The 22,229-nt window shown below is 36.6% G+C and overlaps 1 protein-coding gene across 1 annotated transcript in view; it reads left to right on the plus strand.

Moving 5' to 3' along the window:
- Positions 1 to 22,229, plus strand: part of LOC121857283 (dystrophin-like) — a 173,012-nt gene that overhangs the window by 36,217 nt on the left and 114,566 nt on the right. Inside the window, exon 2 of the mRNA XM_042353273.1 lies at positions 20,799 to 20,953. Coding sequence (XP_042209207.1) covers positions 20,799 to 20,953 — 155 coding nt within the window. The remainder of the gene's footprint in view (positions 1 to 20,798; positions 20,954 to 22,229) is intronic.

Consider the following 22,229-nt stretch of genomic DNA (forward strand, 5'->3'; position numbering starts at 1 on the left):
CTTAAATAATTTCATATAACACTGAATAGAACAATTATATGGGATTAAAAGAATTCTAAATCGTTGTAGCAATACCGTATAAATTTTAAATGCGTCGTAACTTATCTGAGTGTCCTGCACCTCTGTCTGTTGCATATACAGTACGTCTTCAATAAATATGTTGTACAGTAGATATAGAAGTTATAACATCACTACGATATACTAGGGCATTATTGATGGTATAATACGTTAAACACAGGATTCAGTAGTTCTTGTGCCTGAGTCATTTTGTGTATAGATAAATATCAATAAATGAATAAATATGTAGACTAATAAATGAATAACGTTGATAATATTAATGTTGTGAGTAAATAACAGTATGGATAAAAATATGAAAAACTTCATATGACGCTAAATTAATACAATAACACAGGTAAATAAATATAAAATTAATAAACAGAATAAATCCTATCTAGATTAAACAAGCTTAAATAGAAATTAAATGTAGATAAAAACTATAACTATATACACCGATAATATAAACTGTATAACGAATAGAAGTTATAGAAATATGTATATAAACTGAATAGAGGTAAATTGATACGGTAATATAAATAAATAGCATAAAAATAATATAAATAACATTATTTTTAACCTACTGCCAGCAAGCATCATCACGTGTTGTGGTGGTACTGTCGCGAGAGTGCAGCACTAGTGGTGGTTATTAGCGTCACAAGTGCTTCATAATTACCACCATCATTCCCACGATCACCACCATCACCACCCATTACCATCACTGCTACTACCACCATCATTACTACTGTAACCACTTACCTTCGGCACCACTACCACCATTCCACCAATGTATACCACCACTACTACCACTACCACCATCGTCGTGACCTGTGCTGTGCTTCATGATTACACACACACATACACACCCACACACACACACACACACACACACACACACACACACACAATCCGATACAGAGGGAGAGTGAGAAGCGGGGAGGGAGATGGTAACTAAGTGTGCATGTTGACGATAACTTAAGGAGGGAGGAGAAGGGGGAGAGAAGGTGGAAGAGGATGAGGAGAAGGGGAGAGAAGGTAGAAAGGGGTTGAAGGTAGGGAGGAAAAAGAGGGTGAGGGAGGGTTAAAGGAATTGAAGACGTTCATTTTTTTTACACTGATATTTTGTTTCCATAAGTAATGAGTCCACGGTCGGTTATTTACCAGTACAAACACTCGATCTCATGTTTATGTTTATCAGAAGGCAGACGGAAGTAATTAATTATTTCTCCAGTAATGTTTGTTTATAATTAAAAGGTCATGTTACGTTTGCATCCCATGAGATCAGAAACAATATTTATTTTACTTGGGATGAAAGACCACCACGTTTAATTGACCCGACGAATCTATCTGACATGTCACGCCTGGATAGAGTGACAAGAGATAGTATACATGACTATTCCCTAGGGCACCCGCACCTCCCTACCAAATTTCAGCTCTCTATCTTGAAAACTGTGGAAATTCTTAAGGAACACACACACACACACACACACACACACACACACACACACACACACACTTTTATACATATAGATAAATATCGTATAGATGACGTGATCATTGTACGTATAGTCATTATTGTATATCAGCTGACGTATTATAATCTGTATACATCAGCTGATTGTGTATAGTCGTCGATTATTGTACATCAGGCAGTCGTATTTAGTCAAATTATTCTTCATCATCTTGTTACATGTAGTCATTGATTATCGTGCATCAGGAGTGTCGTAAACTTAACTAAATCGTTGTTCGTCGGACCGGGAGAGTTATCTGTTGGCGGTAATCTTTTACCTTAATAAATTTGCAGATTATAGATAACTCATAGTTAAGTGTATCAAGTAATCTTAAACATAAACATAAACGTAACCGTAATCCAAATTAATTCTAATATATGTTTTTTCTGTGGGTATTACATAAAAAAGTAGGTAATAGTTATCATCAGTGTAATGAATGAGATGTTTAACAATGATAAGTTAATGGGATTGATTTTTTTACGGTACTGCTAAACAATTGTAAGTCCCCAGTTTGTTAACTCCGGTAAATTGTAGGTGTTTTATTATTTATAATGTTTATAGTCAGGTCTATTGTGTGCCGTGTTGATGTTTTTAACACTCACTCTATTGTTGACGTTTGACAGTGTTTGTATCAGTGTGACCTGAGCTTATGACGCAATATTTATCTTAGGACACGAATGGTGTCATAAAGGAGACGCCCACGATAGCCACCCAAGGTTGCTGTCACCAGAATATTAACATGAATTAAAACTATATTATGAACTTACGCCACATGAAAATTAATCATCACATATAGTAGGAACATCACTAGAATGAATCAGTGTTTTGTCCGGCTCACACTAGTAAAACAGTAGTAACTTATCACCACTAAGGCATCACAATAAATCATTGCTGTGTTATGAGCTCATACCACTAGAAGAATGAAATGAATCAGTTATGTCATAAGAGTTCATACCATTGCATCATTTACTGCCTCACACCACTGGAATATTGAGCATCAAGGAGTGAGGGAGGGAGGGAGCCGCGTCGTGGTGCAGGGATGACTCTCACTTGACGCTATATGGTACAGACACTCCCAGTACAACTATTTCCTGCCTCGTCGTCTTCACATCATCATTCTTCATCTTCGAAGCTTCAATTAAATTCTCCTTCATATTTCTTTCTAGCGCATAAGTACATGTATATTTTTCACTTCCTTTGAGTCTCATTTCAGTGTATTTAGCAGTTCTGTATATATTTATTGACCCCTTAAGCCAAACCTCGCATGCATAACCGTAACCTGTTTCGTCCACCTGTTATGATGTTCATTTAAATCCTGGATGGAAAACATTTACAATATATTTTATCAGTTAATTATTACATTAATATGGAAATCTAACAAATTTTAATACATATTTTTCATTGGACATAATATAATGAAGGTAATGTAGGATTGCGAGCAGTGTATGGCAACAGTCGGGGGGGGGGGACTCTGAGGCTATATAAGGACTTGTACCTCTGGCTTGGGTCTTATTTTTTTTACCTAGGTCGTACAAAGACGTATTCAGTCTCACCACTCCGATAATTATATTTAACTTGCTTTTTAGTCGTCTTTTTTTTACTCAGTAATTACCTTCGAATTTTGGTTTATCAATTTCAATTGTTTATTCCTTGATAGAGGAAGCGGGATCCGAGTGCTGTCACTAGGTACCCCTGTACAATGACACCAGAAGCATCTGGCAAGTGTGACAAGTATATACAGTATAAATGTTATAAAGGGGCTTACTAAAGCCTAAGGAAGGAAGGATATTCCTTTAACACATAATCAATATTATTTACAAAATATCTGGCCAGTATGGGGAGGATCATCGTGTCTCCGTCAGGGGGTCGTGGAGTGGTGGTCCAGCAGGCGTCACGGAAGCGTTGTGTGTGGGGACATCTTAGGAGGTAGTGGATAAGGGTGCTGCTGTCGGGTCTTCTGCATAATTTCTTTGGTTTATCGAGATAATTTTTTGTTTCGTTCTTAATTTTCCCAGGATGAATCAGGACATTTTAATATAGTATGTAGACATCGTTTTCGTCATGGGGAAAAAATATTGTACCCCAGTCCAATTTTTTTCTAGGATGATTGCGGATATGTCCAGGCAGTTATTTCAGCTATCATGAGCAGAAAATTACGCACGATGTCCGCAGGGTTGAGGGCCGGTCTATAATTGGCTTAGACTATATGGGTTATAACTTTAGCGTGTACCAGTGGTGTGAGTCCGTGGTGTGCCTTTTACCACTACACGATAGCAAGTTCTTTTTATGCCAACAGTTTGATATATTTAAGGAAGTGCGGTGTCCTTAGCCCACAGCACCATTTTCTATTATTAATGATTAAGTGATGGTGCTTGGGGTGACCTAAGCTCACACTATTAGTAAACTTTGCAAAAATTGGTAGAATTTACTGTGTGGTAAACTCAAACAACTTGTAAAGTTCAGTCTTTTGTGAACTCGTTCATTTGGTAAACTTTGCTGTCATGAATCATAAATTGGTAAACAATATTGTCAGAATCTGACACACCTTGTAAGCTTAATTCTCATAAATGTTCAGTGAGTAATCCTTGCTGACACACAGTGAGTAAGCTTTGCTGTATCCTAAGCTCACACTAACAGTAATCTTGGCTGCCATAAACCCACGTCGTTGATAATGTTACTGTCATAAATTTACGAAATTAGTCAACTTAGGTCGGACAGAAGCACCTAGTTGATGAATTTGCTGCGTCACACACCCACAGTTGGCAGATTTTGCTGTGTCATGACCTCAAACCAATGATAAACTCATTCTTGTTTGCCGGGGTAATATTTCTCTTACATAAACACGCCTGGTAAATATGTTGATGCAAATATAGTTTTATTAGATGTTAATAACGCTTCAGTTATGTTTAGGCAAACACTCTTATGTAGGATGGCTATAAAACTTTGACAAATTTGAATCGATTGAAGATAATATTAAGATTATTCCTTTAAGCAGTAAGTACGAGGAGGGAAATTGTATTATAAAGATTATATGAAGGTTTACTATAGAATAAGTCCTACATGAGACACGTACGAAGGTTGAGAGGATGTACTATCGTGGACAAAGGTTCGCTCCCTGTAGTGAAACTGAGACACGGGAATGAGTCTCCGAACTGACTTACCCTGATTGTTATCTGGTGTGGGTGTGCTGTGCGGGTCGATACTGCTTCAGTTTGGGAAGGAGCGAACTTTTGTCCACGATAGTACAGTACACTCTCTACCGTGATAGACAAAGTCGATCAAACGTGACAGCTGATGGAAGGCTCAAGAGGCAGAGGCAAACGTTCACAATGGAAGTCGAAGATCAAGTCTGTAGAACTTGAAGATTGTAGCCGTAAATCATGATTATAAAATGAGGTTAATTGTGAGTAATTGGACTGTTGGGATGGCATTCGTGGTAGTAATGATAATACCGGGATGATATTATGAAATGATAAATCTGTCAATAATAATAATAATAATAATAATAATAATAATAATAATAATAATAATAATAGGTAAACAATGACTTCAGACCCATAATTGCTGATTAAAAGAACAAATGAAACAATAAACTAGAACGCAATATCAAGAACGTCTTTACAGTGATGGCTGGCGGGGTACGGGACTTTACCTCTTCCTGACAGGCTAATTAAGAGGTATGAGCTGCAGTCACTGATGCTGTCTGCAGGAGAGAATTATCCCACAAGGAATTCGTCTTGGTCTAATTACAGGTCACAACTCTACCCCCCACATCCTGGAGTTCGATAATAGTGACTTTTATTTTCGTTTTTTGTTTTGTTTTTCTTTCTAACGTTTTTACTCCCAAATATTTCATCTCTTGTCGTAACTTACCAAATTGTCTTTAAATAATGGTTATGTGTTACGCTCTTTGGCTCATGGTCGAGGTATGCTGAGGTGTTACGTTAGGCTGGCGACCACGACCTACCACCCCAAATATTTTCGGCTTGCGTTTACATTAGGTCACGTAATGAGGCAACATCTGCTTTCTGTCATATGAATAAGCCATTAACTTTCAAAATCCATCCTGTTTTGCTGTGATATTCCTAAACTATGGTTATTACAGGATATTTTTCTTTTCTTTTTTCGGACATTTTAATCACGTTTTCAAATATTTGTGGTTCAGGGTTTCGTGCTCGGGTATTTTTGTGCGACCTCTGTATTTTACTATGCAAACAACGTTCAGCTGGCAAGGGCTTCTAGACGTAGCATTCGGGCCTCAAGACATTATCAAACTTGGTCCATATATTTATTTTAAGCGGAGAACTATTGGTCAGAAAGATGGCAATATCGATATTATAATGTATTGCTTCGCTTCAGTAACGAAGGTCTTCAAGCGTGTATTCTAGGCTAGTACACACATCAAGAGAGAGAGAGAGGTAGGTTGGCAGTATTGAGGGAATCCATTGGTACGTATCTCCTTTATATATTTAACTTTATCCGAGAACTTATGAAGACTCGGTAATTTCCAATATAAACAAATATTACTTTAAGATAAAATGGTAATTTGAAAGTTCACAAACCAGACCCGTAAAGTCATATCTGAATATTGTATAACTAATTCTTTAGTATAACCAATTACTAGACTACATAACCCTTCCATAACCTGTGTTCAGACTACTTTGAATGATCTTAATAGAGTAACGTTCCTTAGTCCGATTATAGGTTAATATTACCAAGAGAGAGAGAGAAACAAAGAGGAGAGAAAATGAGAATCAGAAATACAGAGAAAATGAGAGAATAAGTAAGACAGAAAGAGTGAGAGAATGAGTGTTGTGTGTGGCGTCAGTGGACCTGTGAGGTGGTTTATTAGCTCCAAGTTTGTTTGTAGTGTCCTGAGGGCACCCCAGTCCTCGCCAGATTGCTTGCCTCATGCACTGTCCTCCCTCATCTCAAGTTTGAAGGAGACCGAACTGGTCCGTCATGCATATACGCCAAGCTCACGCAAACAAGCACACATACATTATAATATATACTGTAAATATGTATCAGTTTAATGGTGAAGATGACCACCAGAGGAACCATAAATATCTTCAGTATTGAGTTGTTTAATACAATCTGCTAACTTACTCCACCCTCAGAGGAAAGCGGAGGAGACCCTAGACTAGAGAGACGCGCTACATGTAACTTTACAACTTTGTCCCTTTAGGCTAGGCGCTGAGGATGGAATAAATGATCTGAAACGTTAGCAGAGACCAGCAAAACAACTCCCGCTATATACACTGTGTTTTACAGATTAGTATCTTGACCTATATACTGTACACTACATCACAGTTGTTGTCATCCACTGCATCAACAAATTGGAAAAAAGTCAAACAACTGGTAATGGACGAGGTGACCAGGATAGCGGGCAGTGAACCAGTATAGACTAATAGCTGCAGGGGGTAGCAAAGCAATTTCGGTCATTGGGTGTGACTGATAGTTGGTAGATTACACTGCGGCTTTTGCCAGTATGCAGTAATTAGTCACTGGATGCTGTGTCGAGTTTACTGTCGGTTTTTGCAATATTTACATGACTCAGTTTGCAGTATGTTAACCTCGTGACTCTGTAAGTTCGTGTGGGTTTTTTATGCTGCTTGGTGAATAAACTAGTATATTTTAGAAGTTAGCGTAATTAATTTTGAGGCACTAGAGCGTATCCTTAGCTTGAGAAAGAAAAAGCTTATCATGTATTTGTTTTGACTGGTAGAGCCGCCGTCCACCGCACTTGTTGCCTGGTGGTGGTGGTGGAGTTCTCGCAGGCTTAGGTGCACGTCTTGTCTCTCTGTGGCTGTTTCTTACTTTATAGATGCGTACAGTAGTTTGTTTTGGCTCATTTTCTTCAATACACGTTGTTTTAGCCGTGTTTGGTGCTGTTGACATATGATAAACGTCCTCAATAATGTAAGAACAGCTATTAGTTAAATTTAAGACGGGATCATTTTAAAATTGGTAGATTTTTATTCTACTTCTTGAAAGTGAACCTTGTAGTTTAACTATCATTTTTTTGTGATTTTGCCAGATTTATCCACATTTATAAGGTAATCAATCGTTTGTAATACTAGTTAAGGTAAAATCCATAGCTGGTGGTGCAGCTTGGTGTGGATTGTTTTGAAACTTTGTAAACGTTATCGCCATCTGGCGGGAATATCTGGCTTGGTTACCGCCCGTGAATAATTGACCTGCACCAGGCAGGGGAACGAACCCTTGTCCTGTGAGGACAAACTTAATTTGTTTGTTATCTTTGTGTTGATTACTTTAAACTGCTACAATCGAAACTCATTCATGTTTCTATCAGTAGATAATGAGTATCCCTGGAGTGAAAAGAGTTCTTTATTTATTTGATATTTATCTTTATGCACAACAAATGGAGATGTTTCTGTGTTGACCCAACATCGCTTTTGAGCTTTGTAAGGCAACATTTTTTTGTACAAGATTGAAGGATGAAATACAATACTCCTAAATTTTCTATATACGGGATACAAATATGTGGGGTTGGCTGCCCGAGCTGCCCAGAATTCGTTTCGGGGCAGCCAAACTTTTTAAATTAATTTATTGAATCTCGAAATACCGGAACAGAGAGCACAAATTTTTCCACGCTCGAAGGGACTTGTCAGGTATTTCCTCTTATTTCCTTGTTTGTTCAAAGTTATATCACCCAACGCCCATCTGTATGTTGAAACTATATATATATATATATATATATATATATATATATATATATATATATATATATATATATATATATATATATATATATATATATATATATATATATATATATACATATATATATATATATATATATATATATATATATATACATACAGGTTGTACTAGTCCGGCAACCTGGGACCTGACTGGTGCCGGACCATGGAAATTGCCGGACCATGGAAATTCACCCTTTTCCTGATAGTGACTTGTGCTTATGCCTGAAGCACTAGCACCACTTTCTCTGCATCATGGTCTCTTTGAAGACATATTGAAGGGTTAAATGTCGTATAGTAGCTTCTCAAATTTCGCGAGTTTAATTCTTAACGTATTTTATTAAACACACAAAAAAATAAATAAATAAAAATTGAAAAACAGCGTCATTTCTCTTATGTACAAAGAGATTCATTATTGTTTGTCACTGAATGCCTTTTTTTATCGAATTAATGCTTATGTGTGCAAAATGAGCAATAAAAATTCATTAATAATACGTAGAATATTAAAACACGAGGAAATGACACAACATTGTTTTCGTTGATTACAAAAACCAGTGACTGACTGGTTCTTACATATAAACTGAAGAAAATAAGACTCTGGTTGTAGCTGCTGTAGTAAAATTAATATGGTTGTTTTAAGTAATGTTATTAATGTTAATAAATGGAACAATAGAAGTAGCTAACGATAATGGTAAAGTAAAAAGAGATCGCATATGTAAGTGCGCACACGTGAAACATATCGTCATTATTTTACATAAGAATATGAAAGCAACACTTATTTACTGTTCATATATATTTGATTAATGTTTCTGAATTTGTTTTTATTGAATTAATGTACGTGTGTGCAAAAATTAATACAATTTATTAATAATATGTGGAATATTAGAGGAGACTTGAGACGGCTGCCGGCATTGTTTATGTTAAAGCTTACGAAACCAGTGATTGATTGGTTCTATACATAAAACTGAAGAAAATAAGCATCCTGAGTTTAGGCTGTAGTAAAATTAATGTAAAAAATGAATATGGTTGCTTGAAGTACCTGTAATGTTATTTAATGTTAATAAATGGAACAATATAAGTAGCTAACCATTAATGGTAAAAAAAAAAGTGAGACTGCTCGTATGAAAGTGCGCACATGTGGAAAATTTTATCATCATACTCTCTACATAAGAATATGAAAGCAACACTTATTTACTGCTCATATATATTGAAGGGTTAAATGTTGTACTCTGTATAGACAAGCAGAGAGAGCAGCCTAACTGCTGGATGTAAACAACCTTATTTCCTCATGGCTTTTTTTTTTTTTTTTAAGGATTAGCCCACCTGGGTATAGGTCACTAATCTACATTGGGGCCTGAGGGCAAAATTTAATACTCCTGTAATAATAATAATAATAATAATAATAATTCAGAGAAGTAAAAAAAAAAGCTGCCTCATTCACCTATTGACAAACTAAAATCGTTCCTGGACCACAGAATGCCGGACTAGAGGTATAACCTGTATATATATATATATATATATATATATATATATATATATATATATATATATATATATATATATATAAGTGGGGTATGCTATAACGAACGGATCCTACTACGAATATTCCTAAAACGAACGGTTTTACCTATAAAATTGAGAATGCTATAACGAACGCAACTCCTACAACGAACGCGGATGAATACCGGACTATTTCGCCTGGCGCATGAATATTGTTGTACCGCGACCCACAACAAGAGCGTCAGGCGCCATCTTTGTCTCATTGTGCACCACTGTTATTGTTGAAATTTCGTCTTTTGATGTGGAAATTCGCGTTATTTGTATAACTATTTTGTTATACAGGTGTACAATTGTAACAATGAGTCGTCCAAAGCGAGTGAGAAAGCTAATAACCCTTGAAACTAAGAAATAAATTATAAAGAAGCGTGAGAATGGAAGAAGCATTGCCAAACTTAGTGATGAATATGGGATGGCTAAATCGACTATATGTATGATTTTGAAGAATAAAGAGGAGTTAAAAACTGTGCAAGTGGCTAAGGGAATCTTTAGACTTAGCAAAGCAAGGTGTAATGTGATTGAAGAGATGGAAAATTTACTCTTAGTGTGGATAAAGGAGAAAGAAATGGCAGGTGGTAACATTAGTGAAGCTACATTATAATTTGTGAGAAGGCTAAACAATTGTTTGAGGACCTTAAAGCCAAGACTCCCAGTGGAAGTGATAGTGATGTGCCAGTGTTTAGGGGTACCTGCATGCTGAATAACACTAAGGTAAGATAAAGTACCGTATTTTTTACATTTTCCACAGAATTTTTTCAGTGTTAAGCGGTTGTATTTGGGGGCCTGGAATGGATTAATCCTATAACGAACGAATGCTATAACGAACGAGGTTCTGGAACCAATTATGTTCGTTATAGCATACCCCACTGTGTATATATATATATATATATATATATATATATATATATATATATATATATATATATATATATATATATATATATATATATATATATATATATATATATATATCACTCCTCGGTATATTTATAATATGATTTATATATCTTTCCATCACATTCAGCTATTTGGCAGTAATAAGTTGATCCCATGAGTCTTCACACACACACTGCATACTGTTTTTATTACATTCAATAGGAAGTTCCTCATTAACGACCAACAACCATGAAATTTATCTCAACATCAGTACAGTCGGTCACTCAACCAGATATATTAATGATGGATTTTTCTATCTTTATATCTACACTTCACAGGTTCATATTATTTACCTCATATGAGACAAAACTCTTTCTTGTTTAAATAGATTCGGATATACTGAAGGTGCTTGAGAGCATCATGCCTTTAAGAACACTCAGGGAAGGGACAACCTCTGCAGACTCCCCCAGCTGCTTCTGTGTTCCCGCCGCTCGTTTTGAATTTATTACCTGCCATTAAGCAATTGATTACCGGCCCCGCAACAATTACCTTAATAGTCCTACTCTGAGATATTTTGGCCACAGATGGTTTACCTGTCATGTATTGGGGCGTCTTGTCACCGTCTTGTGTGTGTGTCGCTGTTCATCAGGTAGAGGAGCTTCATACCTAATTATGCCGCCTGTGCTGGAGGATGTGTGTGTGCGTGTGTGTGTGTGTGTGTGTGTGCGTGTGCGTGTGTGTGTGTGTGAACCTCGTAATAATCTCCCTTATGATAGGTCACATGGAGGCTGTCTAAAGAGAAGGCAAATAATACCTAGAAAATAGCACTGCCAACTCACTCTTAAATGGGTTCTTATTGCTGTCTTCGTGTCCTCACATTCTCTGTCTCTCTCTCTCTCACAGTGACCCTAATCTTCACTTAACCCTGAACTAGGCATTCATCCCGGCATGCCTTCGTTCCTCGTCTTCTCCCCAGCACACTTCAACCTGATCTTGAGTGACCACAACTAAGATCTACTCTGACTTAAACTTTCACTTTGACAGAATTTTTTTTATCTGTTGTGTTTATCTTTCTTCTAAATTTACTAGTCTCTCTCTCACTTACTGCTTTACATAAAATTGAACGCACTCTAACCACCACTCACACTAATGAAGTTCTTATTCTTGGTTATTTTAATATTCAATTTTATTTAGACTCACTGTGTTAAAATCAGACAGACTCGCAGCAGATACATTTTTCCTATATAAATAACTTTACTCAGTCAATAAACCCAACCCAAATTACCTACATTGACGAAGGAAACACACTTTACTTGGCTTATATCTCGTAACACACCAACCCCCCTCACATAATTCCCTCCACATATACACACTCTACAGCTCTTTAGATGTAGGACACACTCGCCGCTAAATACAGGTTAATCAGTTATCCACGGTAAAAAGACAAGACTGGTGTGAGTACAGTATAGGTCACTTGTCATTTGTATTACCCAACAGAACACACACAGTTCAGGTCTCCCCCCCAGCGTTTGTCACCCAGTTAGCGATTGAAAATTTTGACTTTTTAAAATGGCTACGTGTATTCTGTTGTTATTTCATTATTTACATTCCTCTTTACAATTATTATTATCATTATGGCTATTCTTCTACGATAAAGACCTTATATTTGTGCTAATGAAGACACCGTGAAAAAGACATTAGGATCATTTTCTTTAGTCAGCTGATGTGATATTCATTTACTGGTGTTGACCCGAGAACAAGATACGTGATAAGTGTCTCAGCTGACTCCCCATCCAATATTTTTTCTTGCATTATCTTAAACATTTTACAATTAAGATAATAGTAACAGTATGAAAGTAGATGAGACAAGACCAGGATAAAGCAGGATCAAATAAGAATATACCTGACGAAGAGACATACGTTCAGGTTTTTCTGGACTCCAAGACCTTAAGTTGGTAACCTTTGACCTTAAATACATAACACTTAACACTAACACGTTATATAAAGGTCAGTGCTCGTGCTGAGTTACACCTTGCTGACATCATTTGTTATTCTATTTTGATGCAGACGGACAGACAGACAGACACTCAAAAGAGGGAGTTGTAGGAGTGAGGGACTGACGTAATAATCTGTTCATTTCCCAGAACAGTAACTCGCTGTTGAAGTAAAGGTTCCTCTTATATTATTGTGTTTACTCGCCCTTTGAGAGATTATATTACTCTTGAGAACCCGTAACACAGCTGTCGTCTCGGGGCATCACGTCATCAAGTCTGGAACGTTGAAGCTGGTTTATGGGGGCACACACACACACACAGGTGGCATGGCTGAGAGTCCTGATGCTTGTTTCTATACCGATGAGTGATGAACGTCCGCCATTAAGTAATTTCTTATATATTCCAAGTTGTGAAGATGAAATACCTTCCCGGGGTTTCTTACTTAGACTTATTTCTGTTCTTATTTATGACCGCCTGGTGGACATTCTTTATCCTTGTTAAGTGAGTAGGTAAGACCGGGCCTCTGCACTGTTCACAGACCATTCACCGAGGGGGGGGGGGGGAGTGTAAACAGCGGCGGAAGGCTTGAGATCAGTAACCCAGGAGGAGAGATCGCTTGTCTCCAGGCTCAACACACACACAAACATCCGCTACATGTAAACAAACCCACTTAACACTGAGCAGCCCAAACACCAGGGAGGGCGCTGACACAATTGTTTTATTTTGTCAACTTGGTGATGTTTAAGCTTTATTAGAGTTATTTGAGACATTCATTATTCTTGTAGGTTATATATAATGACCATCATAACAAAAGTGAAGTTTTTTTTTCGATTCTGAATATTTTTACACTAGTTATGGAAAATGTTGATATTTTATATAAATACAATAATCGTAGAGTTTTACCGGAGATTCATTGGTGCGTTTTAATCACCCCTCGTGCTCGTATACTTGGAATATCATTGGCACTGGCACTGTTAGCTTGATTAAAGGTGGACGAATTTTCTTGACGTTGATTGGTTGATTAGAGGTCACGGGACTAGGGAGGAGGGGGGGTGTTGGGTCCAAATTAAGAATAAGAGTTTTCCATGTATCCTGATTAATTATTCTGCTCTCTTAAGTTTGTTGTTACTGTAATTGGTTTAGAGCAGCGCCATGTTGATCATAGTATTGTTTGGTTTTGATGGCGTTACCTGCATAATGCGTGTGTCTTCAGTGACGCCATGGAGGTAAATTTCTGAGACTAGTTATATGTTTACGTCACTCAGCTGTTTGGTTTATCCCTTCATGGAGTTTGTTTAGTTTCCACATGAGTGTTTTACAAAGTTCTCTCTTGAGGGTTTGGTATTATGAAGTTTATTGAAGACTGTTTTGTGGTTTTGTCCCGTGTGATTACTTGTCTGGTTTCTTCCTGTTACTTATAATTCCAATGGCATGGTGGAGATGGTAGATGGTCACTGATTAAAGTCTCAGTTGGTCACCGTAATTAAAAATGACTTGTTACTTTGGCGTCCTGAAGATGTATCGAAGATTTGGCAGGTGTCAATTTATTATATATTAATTAGATTTATGATTGAAATTCTCATATGTGTGTTGGTGAAAACAGAATGAAAGCAGCTGTTCACTCATTTATTTAGTAGTCTTGTTAAGATAGCATATTCCTCCAGACCTGTGACACTTTTCATTCCTTCCTCCACTGCGACATCCTCATCTTTCAACATTACACGAGAGGAATCCATTTTCTGAAATAAATGTTGAGCGCAAAAAGGGGCCAACAATGGGCTATAACTCTGTCAAAAATCATCGGAACTGAACCATCCATAAATATCTCTTATACCGAGTGGTGTGTAATTGTGTTGAACGCTGGTGAAGCCGATATTACTTACATACACACACACACCTATTGGCTGGGTATAAAAAGTGACCAGAAAAGCATTTATACTACAGGTAATAAATCGTAGATAGTCCACACAGTTTGAAGAGCATTTTAGGGTCAATTCAGACCTTCTGGAAATGAGAGAGAGAGAGAGAGAGAGAGAGAGAGAGCACATCATGAATACAAACAAGCCATGTGGTAGTCAGCATTGTGCCGCCTTAACCTTGATAGTTGTTGTCGTGTAGCGTGTGAACTAACTTACTTTACGTGTTTTAAAAGATGTTAAAACAACTACCATCTCGGAATCCTGAATGAAGCTAAGAGACCCAGGAGGTTTACGGACATAAATAGGGATATTGAGGTGGAGCAACGACAGCTAAGGCGGGGGAGGGAACACGACGTCGGCCCTCCTATTGAGACACATCTGGGTAATTGTCTAAACTTGGCTGGTATTGTGTTATGTGGAATATTATATCCGGGTCTGGCCGCTGTGTGTGTGTGTGTATTTTTAAGTGCATATGTGTGTGTATGTGTGTGTTTGTGTTTTTTCGTCTTGATTTCCCGTGCACTGTCTCTATTATCAAATGTATGTACCCGTAACACAGCGGAAGTCCAAGTCACTTAAACTCATATAATTACTTCTCTTGTCTGCAGAAATATTTAGTTTATTCTTAACTTTATTAAAACATCCTAGGCAAAAAGTTACTATGTCTGGATTACATGATATTTTCTTATAAATTTATTTTATTTAACCCGTATATATAATGTGATGATGACAAGCCTTTTTACCGTTGTCTATCTATAAAGGAACTGCTCGTCCATGTAACTGATAAGTAATTTCATCACGTATAGATTATAATAAAACAATCAACTCAGAATTATCCCGTCACAACAAACACAGGACTTGATGCTCGCACGTATAAACTACCTCGTGTATTTGATTCACTTGTTTTTTACTGGGTTGAGCTGTACGCAAATGTATTTTTTTTTGTCACGATTTAAGATCTTGTGATAAGGCGAAGTGGGGAATAATTAACTGTGTGTGTGTGTGTGTGCCTTTGTGTGTTTATATTTAAAAAATTTTGGTTGAAATAGTAGGGGAGCAGGAAAGTTATTGTTTTAAAGTGATTTCCGAACATACTATCACGTACATAAACGCGCACACGCCCACTCACAGGCATAGGTTAACCCACTCACATAAATGGGCAAGCATCGTTTTAAATAACTGTCCATGAAATACTATGAGAAAAAATCTTCATTAAAAACGGAATAACGAGAGATGGATGGGTTAAAATTTCGGTATCTTTTTGTATGAGTGAACGGATTTTTTCGCAAGTTTCTCTTTCTCAGATGGAAATTCCCGCCTCTGCATGTGTTCGCCATTCTGACCCCTTGACATTCCTTATTGTTGGGGGCATTAAAGAGATGAGAACAGCAAAATTTCTCCACGCGTCTTGGGACGACTTTCTCACTTAAAGCATTTTCGTGCGCGCGCGGCATATACATAATTTAATATAACATTATTTTTATGTATATATTACACACTATAATTAAATGAGTTAAACTAACAAAGGCTTCCTTTTGAAGTAAGATCAATTAAAGGGGTGTGTTTAGATATCAAAATAAACTTGGTCACAAGTGGACTGCGGGAGGCACTTGATGCTCGGGACGCAGTCCATCAAGAGAGGCTCCGGTGTGTAATTAGGGCAGGATTCTATTTTATTTTAGTCTATCTCAACGATTAATTGACACTAACCGGTACCTAAAATTTATCTTTTTTATTGTTTGGAATATCTTGGAAGGTAAACATGCAGTCCACTGTAAAGGCATTGTGACGGTTTGATGAATAGTCGACTCACTTCTTTTGTTTTTGTTCAAAACTAAATTGTCCAGGGGAAAAATCAAAGACTATATACTCAAGACAGGAATGAGTGTAAAATAGTCGGTAATAATACTAGCTGGGACCTCAAGGCACAGTGACGTCATTTTATGTAGTCCAGAAATAAGATGGCGCTGCAGTCGTGCTTCTGTGACGTCACGTTGTCGTCTGCATGTTTCAAAATCATGGACTACAGCCAAGAATAGCCATTTTATAATCAGTAAAATTGTTGATGATACCATGATATTTCAATTCAACTTTGTTGTCATAGATACTAAGAAATCCGTCATTTTATTAAAGAAAAAAGTGGATACTTTTTTAATACTTTTTAAAGGATTATGGATACGCTTTTACCTTTTTAGTACTTCCGTGGATACGTTTTGATTTTTCCCACTGGCAACACTGTCGCCAAGACTTCTGGGCAACGTGCTGGGTAGGTCACACCCCTGCAAGAGGAGAAAGGAGACACATCCACATTTTCATTTTCATCGGTTCCCAAAGGACAGAGATAGGTAACTTAAAACCTCTTGTGAGCTACAGTGAAAATGTGCAATTATATATTGAAATACATTTCAATTCAAAGGCAGCAGCTTCATCTGTCACTCCGACTCACTTGATACGAATTTGACAGGTGTCGCAGATGGCAATATGCCATTGACATTTCCAGAATATACGAGAAGAACTGTGAGGAATTGCACACAAGTTATCGAGTGTGCTTTTTTTCCTTCATAATATATATATATATATATATATATATATATATATATATATATATATATATATATATATATATATATATATATATATATATATATATATCTTGATAAAATCACACGGGAAAATGGATTTATCTTATTCACGTTTTATATGAAATATATATATATATATATATATATATATATATATATATATATATATATATATATATATATATATATATATATATATATATATTGTGCATGATTAATACTTAATAATAATATTAATTATTAATGCTCATTTTTATGGCAATGTTTAATATTTGTATGTATCATGTTAGATGAAATATTATAATACATGAGTAACCAAGACACAACTTAAATTTTTGGTTTTGTGTTTGTTTATTTCAATTAGATAAACAATAAGAATGCGTTTTAATAGACCAAGAACTCTATTGAAAACAAGGTCATTTATTCCCCAAACTTATGTAACGGCATGACAGGTGATTCGTCACTTGCAGTAATTGTATGATAATTATGCAAGAGAAAAGGTTTTGTCTTTAACTTCTGAACTCATCTAAGATCTTGAGGCAATGGGGTCAGTGAAAATTATATAGCAGTGTTTTCATTATCTCTTTATATGTATACATACATGCATACATAAATGAAGATTGGTGTGTCTAAAATAAATGGAAAACGTAAAAAAAATATCACTCATGACGTCACATCAACGTTTATGACGTCACGAATAGCTTCTAGACGCAGCCAATAGATGGCGCTATTATTGAGGTATCTGGCATCTGTGCGCACACATTTCCTATCTTAATAGAGTATCTTTGAGAAGAATATCCATACGGGTAACCTATCTTGTGAAATTTAAAGCTGATTATCTTAAAAAAAAGGAAAGAGTTTTGTTCTTTGTAAATATTAACTTTAAGTTGTAGCGCTAAATTCCTTCGTCGAAGATGCGTAAACTTTAATGGAAATTCGCAAGTGTGTGTATATATTATATGTCGTTGTTTTTAAATGCATTGCATTCTGAGTTGTGTATTGATATATTCTTAATAATATAATCTCAGTATCGAAATCAAATATTCTTTTCACTCACCTTCAAGTAAATCATTTTATAATCTGTTACCGAGACCATTTCATGGGTTGTGGTGTGCCTAAAATTTAACCTCGTCAGATAATGATTTTACCCCTAATTTTTTTAACTCCATAATATAGTTATCAGAATAAATATACCATAAATATGACAATTAAGATTGTAAAGCTACATAATATCTTTATTTTGTTGTTGTGGATTTCATATATTATTATGTCCATATGGAATTCTTGTCAAACCAAACTCAACCACGATTTACTGAATTTAGTTATTGCTACCTGCCTTGTACCTCGAATTGTTTCTAAGAGTACAATTTACTTGAAGGTGACTATCTTGAAACTTGACCCCTCAGTGCCGACAGCTAAGAGTAAAGCAAATATTGGCAGATAATATACCCTGTATTAGCAAACACCCACACATGCACGAACGCACGCATGACATTAGGTGTATGCAAAAATTTATACTTATTTTTTCCTAACAGTGCAGTGGTTTTATGTAATCCAATTTGATGTTGTTGAGCCCTTCTTCAAATAGAGTTTAAATTATGTTGATAATGGTTTGTGGTACTGCTGCAGGCTCGAAGCAATGTGGAAGGCACTTAGAAATTCTCTCACCTCTCCAAGCCTCTCCTTATCATCTGACCGAAAATTTTAAAGTTCTTGGACATTTCTTTACGGTGCATTAATTGTCTTATAAACCGGTAGGCAAATACTTATAAAACCTTATCATCTTTGTGTTTCAAAAGAGCTTGGTAATAATAAATAACTTACTCTACCCACTGAAGGAATGTGTGAGTTGCTACTTTTAACATTTACTGTTAAAATGTAAGGAATGGAACGAAAATCTCTGCACCTCGCCCACCCACCACCTCTTAGCCCCTCCCACTACCCAACAATCTAACGTACAGTGTGGTGCACAAACTCGAGGGTATCTTGGCCTTAATTAAAATCTTTCTTCTGGTATCTTTCTGTAATAAATATTCAGTTTATAGGGTTTTCATGTAATACATTAAATAAGACATTGATGAGTGATATGCAAGACATAAGTATCAAAGTAATATGTATACGGATTGGGGCAGTTTTCTTGGGTTCATCTTTTAGTAACGCCCAGTACGAAACTGAATCGTGTGTGGGTCAACATGTGGATTTGTGTTCGCCTCTTCGAGCGTGTAGTTTAGATAAAGTACAGCCCAGGGACTTTGCCATTGGGCATTTTACTAACCATGGAGGTGTTGTTGAAAGGTATGTCAGTGGCTATGTCCTAAATGTGCCTGTCCTGGGTAGCAGGTTAGTTAGAAATGTTGATGTGGGGTGTCCACTTGTGGAGCGTTGCGATGCGATGCTTGCGGTGGTGCCATGTAGTCTTAGCAACGGTGACAACAAGTGCCCTTTAAAACAAATCAGTTGGCCCTGGAAAATATATTTACCTTTACTATGTCAACATACAATTATGATATGATAATAGATCGTTTTTATATTGTAATACGATGAGGATTACGCGTAGCACACTGTTGAAAAATATTAAAAAGTCGTGAGAGACTTGGCAAGGTGGCTGGTCAGCTGAGCAGCTACCTGTTGAACTCACCTGAGACATTGCAGACAAAATGTTCCTTATCAAAATTTGAAACAACTTGAAGTTCGATTTTCATTAAATTTGACATTATGGATAATAGATGAGCTTAAATTCCAAGCATGGCAACCACAGTTATTGCACATAATTTGAGTAAGTAAAGGCTGGCATTAAAGGGGTGTGACTACTAAACAAGGTCGATATGTAAACAATGAGAGGGAATTCATTCTTCATAAAGGTAACACTAATGACTCATGAACAAAAGAAAAGGTAATCTGTTTTTGTATATATAGATGAGTTTCTGTGTACTAATGAATGTATTATGTAATTCAAGACACAAAATTACAATAAAAGTAAAAAATAAGAAACTAAAACAAGCATTGTAGGTACAGTAGTTGCAGTAGGTGGTGACCGGTAATAAAGTCACAGGAAAAAAAGTCACAGAAAAAAGTCACAATTTTGGCTAGGAAAAAAGTCACATTTAAGGTAATAAAACTAAAAATATTTTAAAACAGTTATTAACTGACAATACATGACTTTTACATATTGACAACACAATTTATATATGATGCACGTAGGTTAGGTTAGGTTAGGTTGGGTTAGGTTAGGTTGGGTTGGGTTAGGTGACTTTTTCCTGTGACTTTTTTTCCTGTGACTTTTTTCTGTGACTTTTTTACCTGGATTTGAATTGGTTATGTTAGATTAAGAGCTAACCTAACCTAACCAGTTAATAATAGGGCATAATACCACCTGAATTATAAGGTACATTGTCAGGTGAATTACGGGGTGTACTGTTCTTGTAGTGTCTGATGAATATTTGAGTGTTGTTGCTGTCATAAATGTGTTCTTACCTGGTTCTAATTAAAAAAAAAACTAAGATTTGATCAAACCAACATTTGCTGTCAGTAGGCCGATGTACTTCAGACACCAAAATTTATAATATTTTTTTGCTTGCAGATGAGCGTGAGGATGTTCAGAAGAAGACCTTTGCTAAGTGGATCAACAGTCAGTTAGTTAAAGGGCAACATCCACCAGTCACAGATCTTTTCTATGACTTGCGGGATGGCACTCGTCTCTTGGCATTGCTGGAGGTGCTCACTAATAAGACATATGTAAGTATTTTTTTTATATATTTAGCCTTAAATAATAGAGAATAATACTTAGGGAGCTACAGAATAGGGATGAAGCAATATATGGATATACAGTAGTATATGTTAAATACAGTACTCGGTACATATGAATCGAAACAGTCCTTGTAGCTAGAGGGTACACTGTACTGTACTGACTAGTTCCACTACTCATGAATATATATCCTGAAAATGCAATAGTGTGTGATAACTTATTTTTAACCTGTAGCTAACACTGCTTTTCATTGCAGTTTAATTTGTTTGTTATAGTTAATAATTTTACCATCAATGTTTTTGTATATAATTATTATAGTGTTGTTCTCTTTGTGAACTACAGTTTCATGCAATTTGGGATTTTCTCTCATATTTAATATTATGATACCATATTATGATCATACAGTAAGTTCTCACTTTACGTTGGGGTTATATTCCTGAAAACGCGACGTTATACGAAACATTAAGAGGATCAGTTTTCCCCATAAGGAATAGCTAAAATACGGGAGTTACGTTCCCCAGCCTCCCTTTACCCCATGAAAAACATTACATATACAGAAAATCATTGCCATTTCTTTTGAAAATAGTATATATATAGAGAACTATTAAGTTTGTATTGGTACTCACTGATGGGCGGAGCTGGTGGAGAGAGTGTGTGGTGAGTAGTGAAGCGGAGGAGGAGGGTGGGAATGGAGGCGGGTGGGAGAGGAGGAGGGTGGCGAGTCACTCAGACTCTGCGGCTGCTTCCTCCTCCTCCTGCGCTGGCTGGGGTTCTTCTGCCGCTGTTTGCTACTCCGTTGAAGTTTGCTCCTATTTGGCTGCCGGCTGTTGTGAAGAAGCTGCTTCTGCCATCCTGCGACAAACAAATGAATCCAGTGTTGACTGCTTGGTGTTGCTTTTCTTCTTCTTCTCCTTATAGATCTCGCTATAACAACCAAGACTGTCATCAATGCTGCATTGAACCTTTGAGCTATGTTCTCTGTTTAGGTCATCATCTATAAGGATTTGCATTGCTTGCTGGAACACGTTGAACGATTCTGCCAGCCTCTTGGAAGTTAGCGTTCGTTGAGGTTCGTTGTCGTCTTCAACAGGACTGTGTTCTGTTAGTTGTTGCAGATCTTCGTTGGTGAGCTCTTCTGTATGGAATACCAGGATGTCCTCTATATCCTCTGATTCCAGCTCATCAAACCCTGCCTGTCTAGCCAGGCTGAGGATATCCTTCTTCATAGTTGGGACTAAGTCGGTGAATCCTGTAAAACTATTGACG

The sequence above is a fragment of the Homarus americanus genome, unplaced genomic scaffold (assembly GCF_018991925.1).
Source record: "Homarus americanus isolate GMGI-L3 unplaced genomic scaffold, GMGI_Hamer_2.0 scaffold20465, whole genome shotgun sequence".
NCBI lineage: Eukaryota > Metazoa > Arthropoda > Malacostraca > Decapoda > Nephropidae > Homarus > Homarus americanus.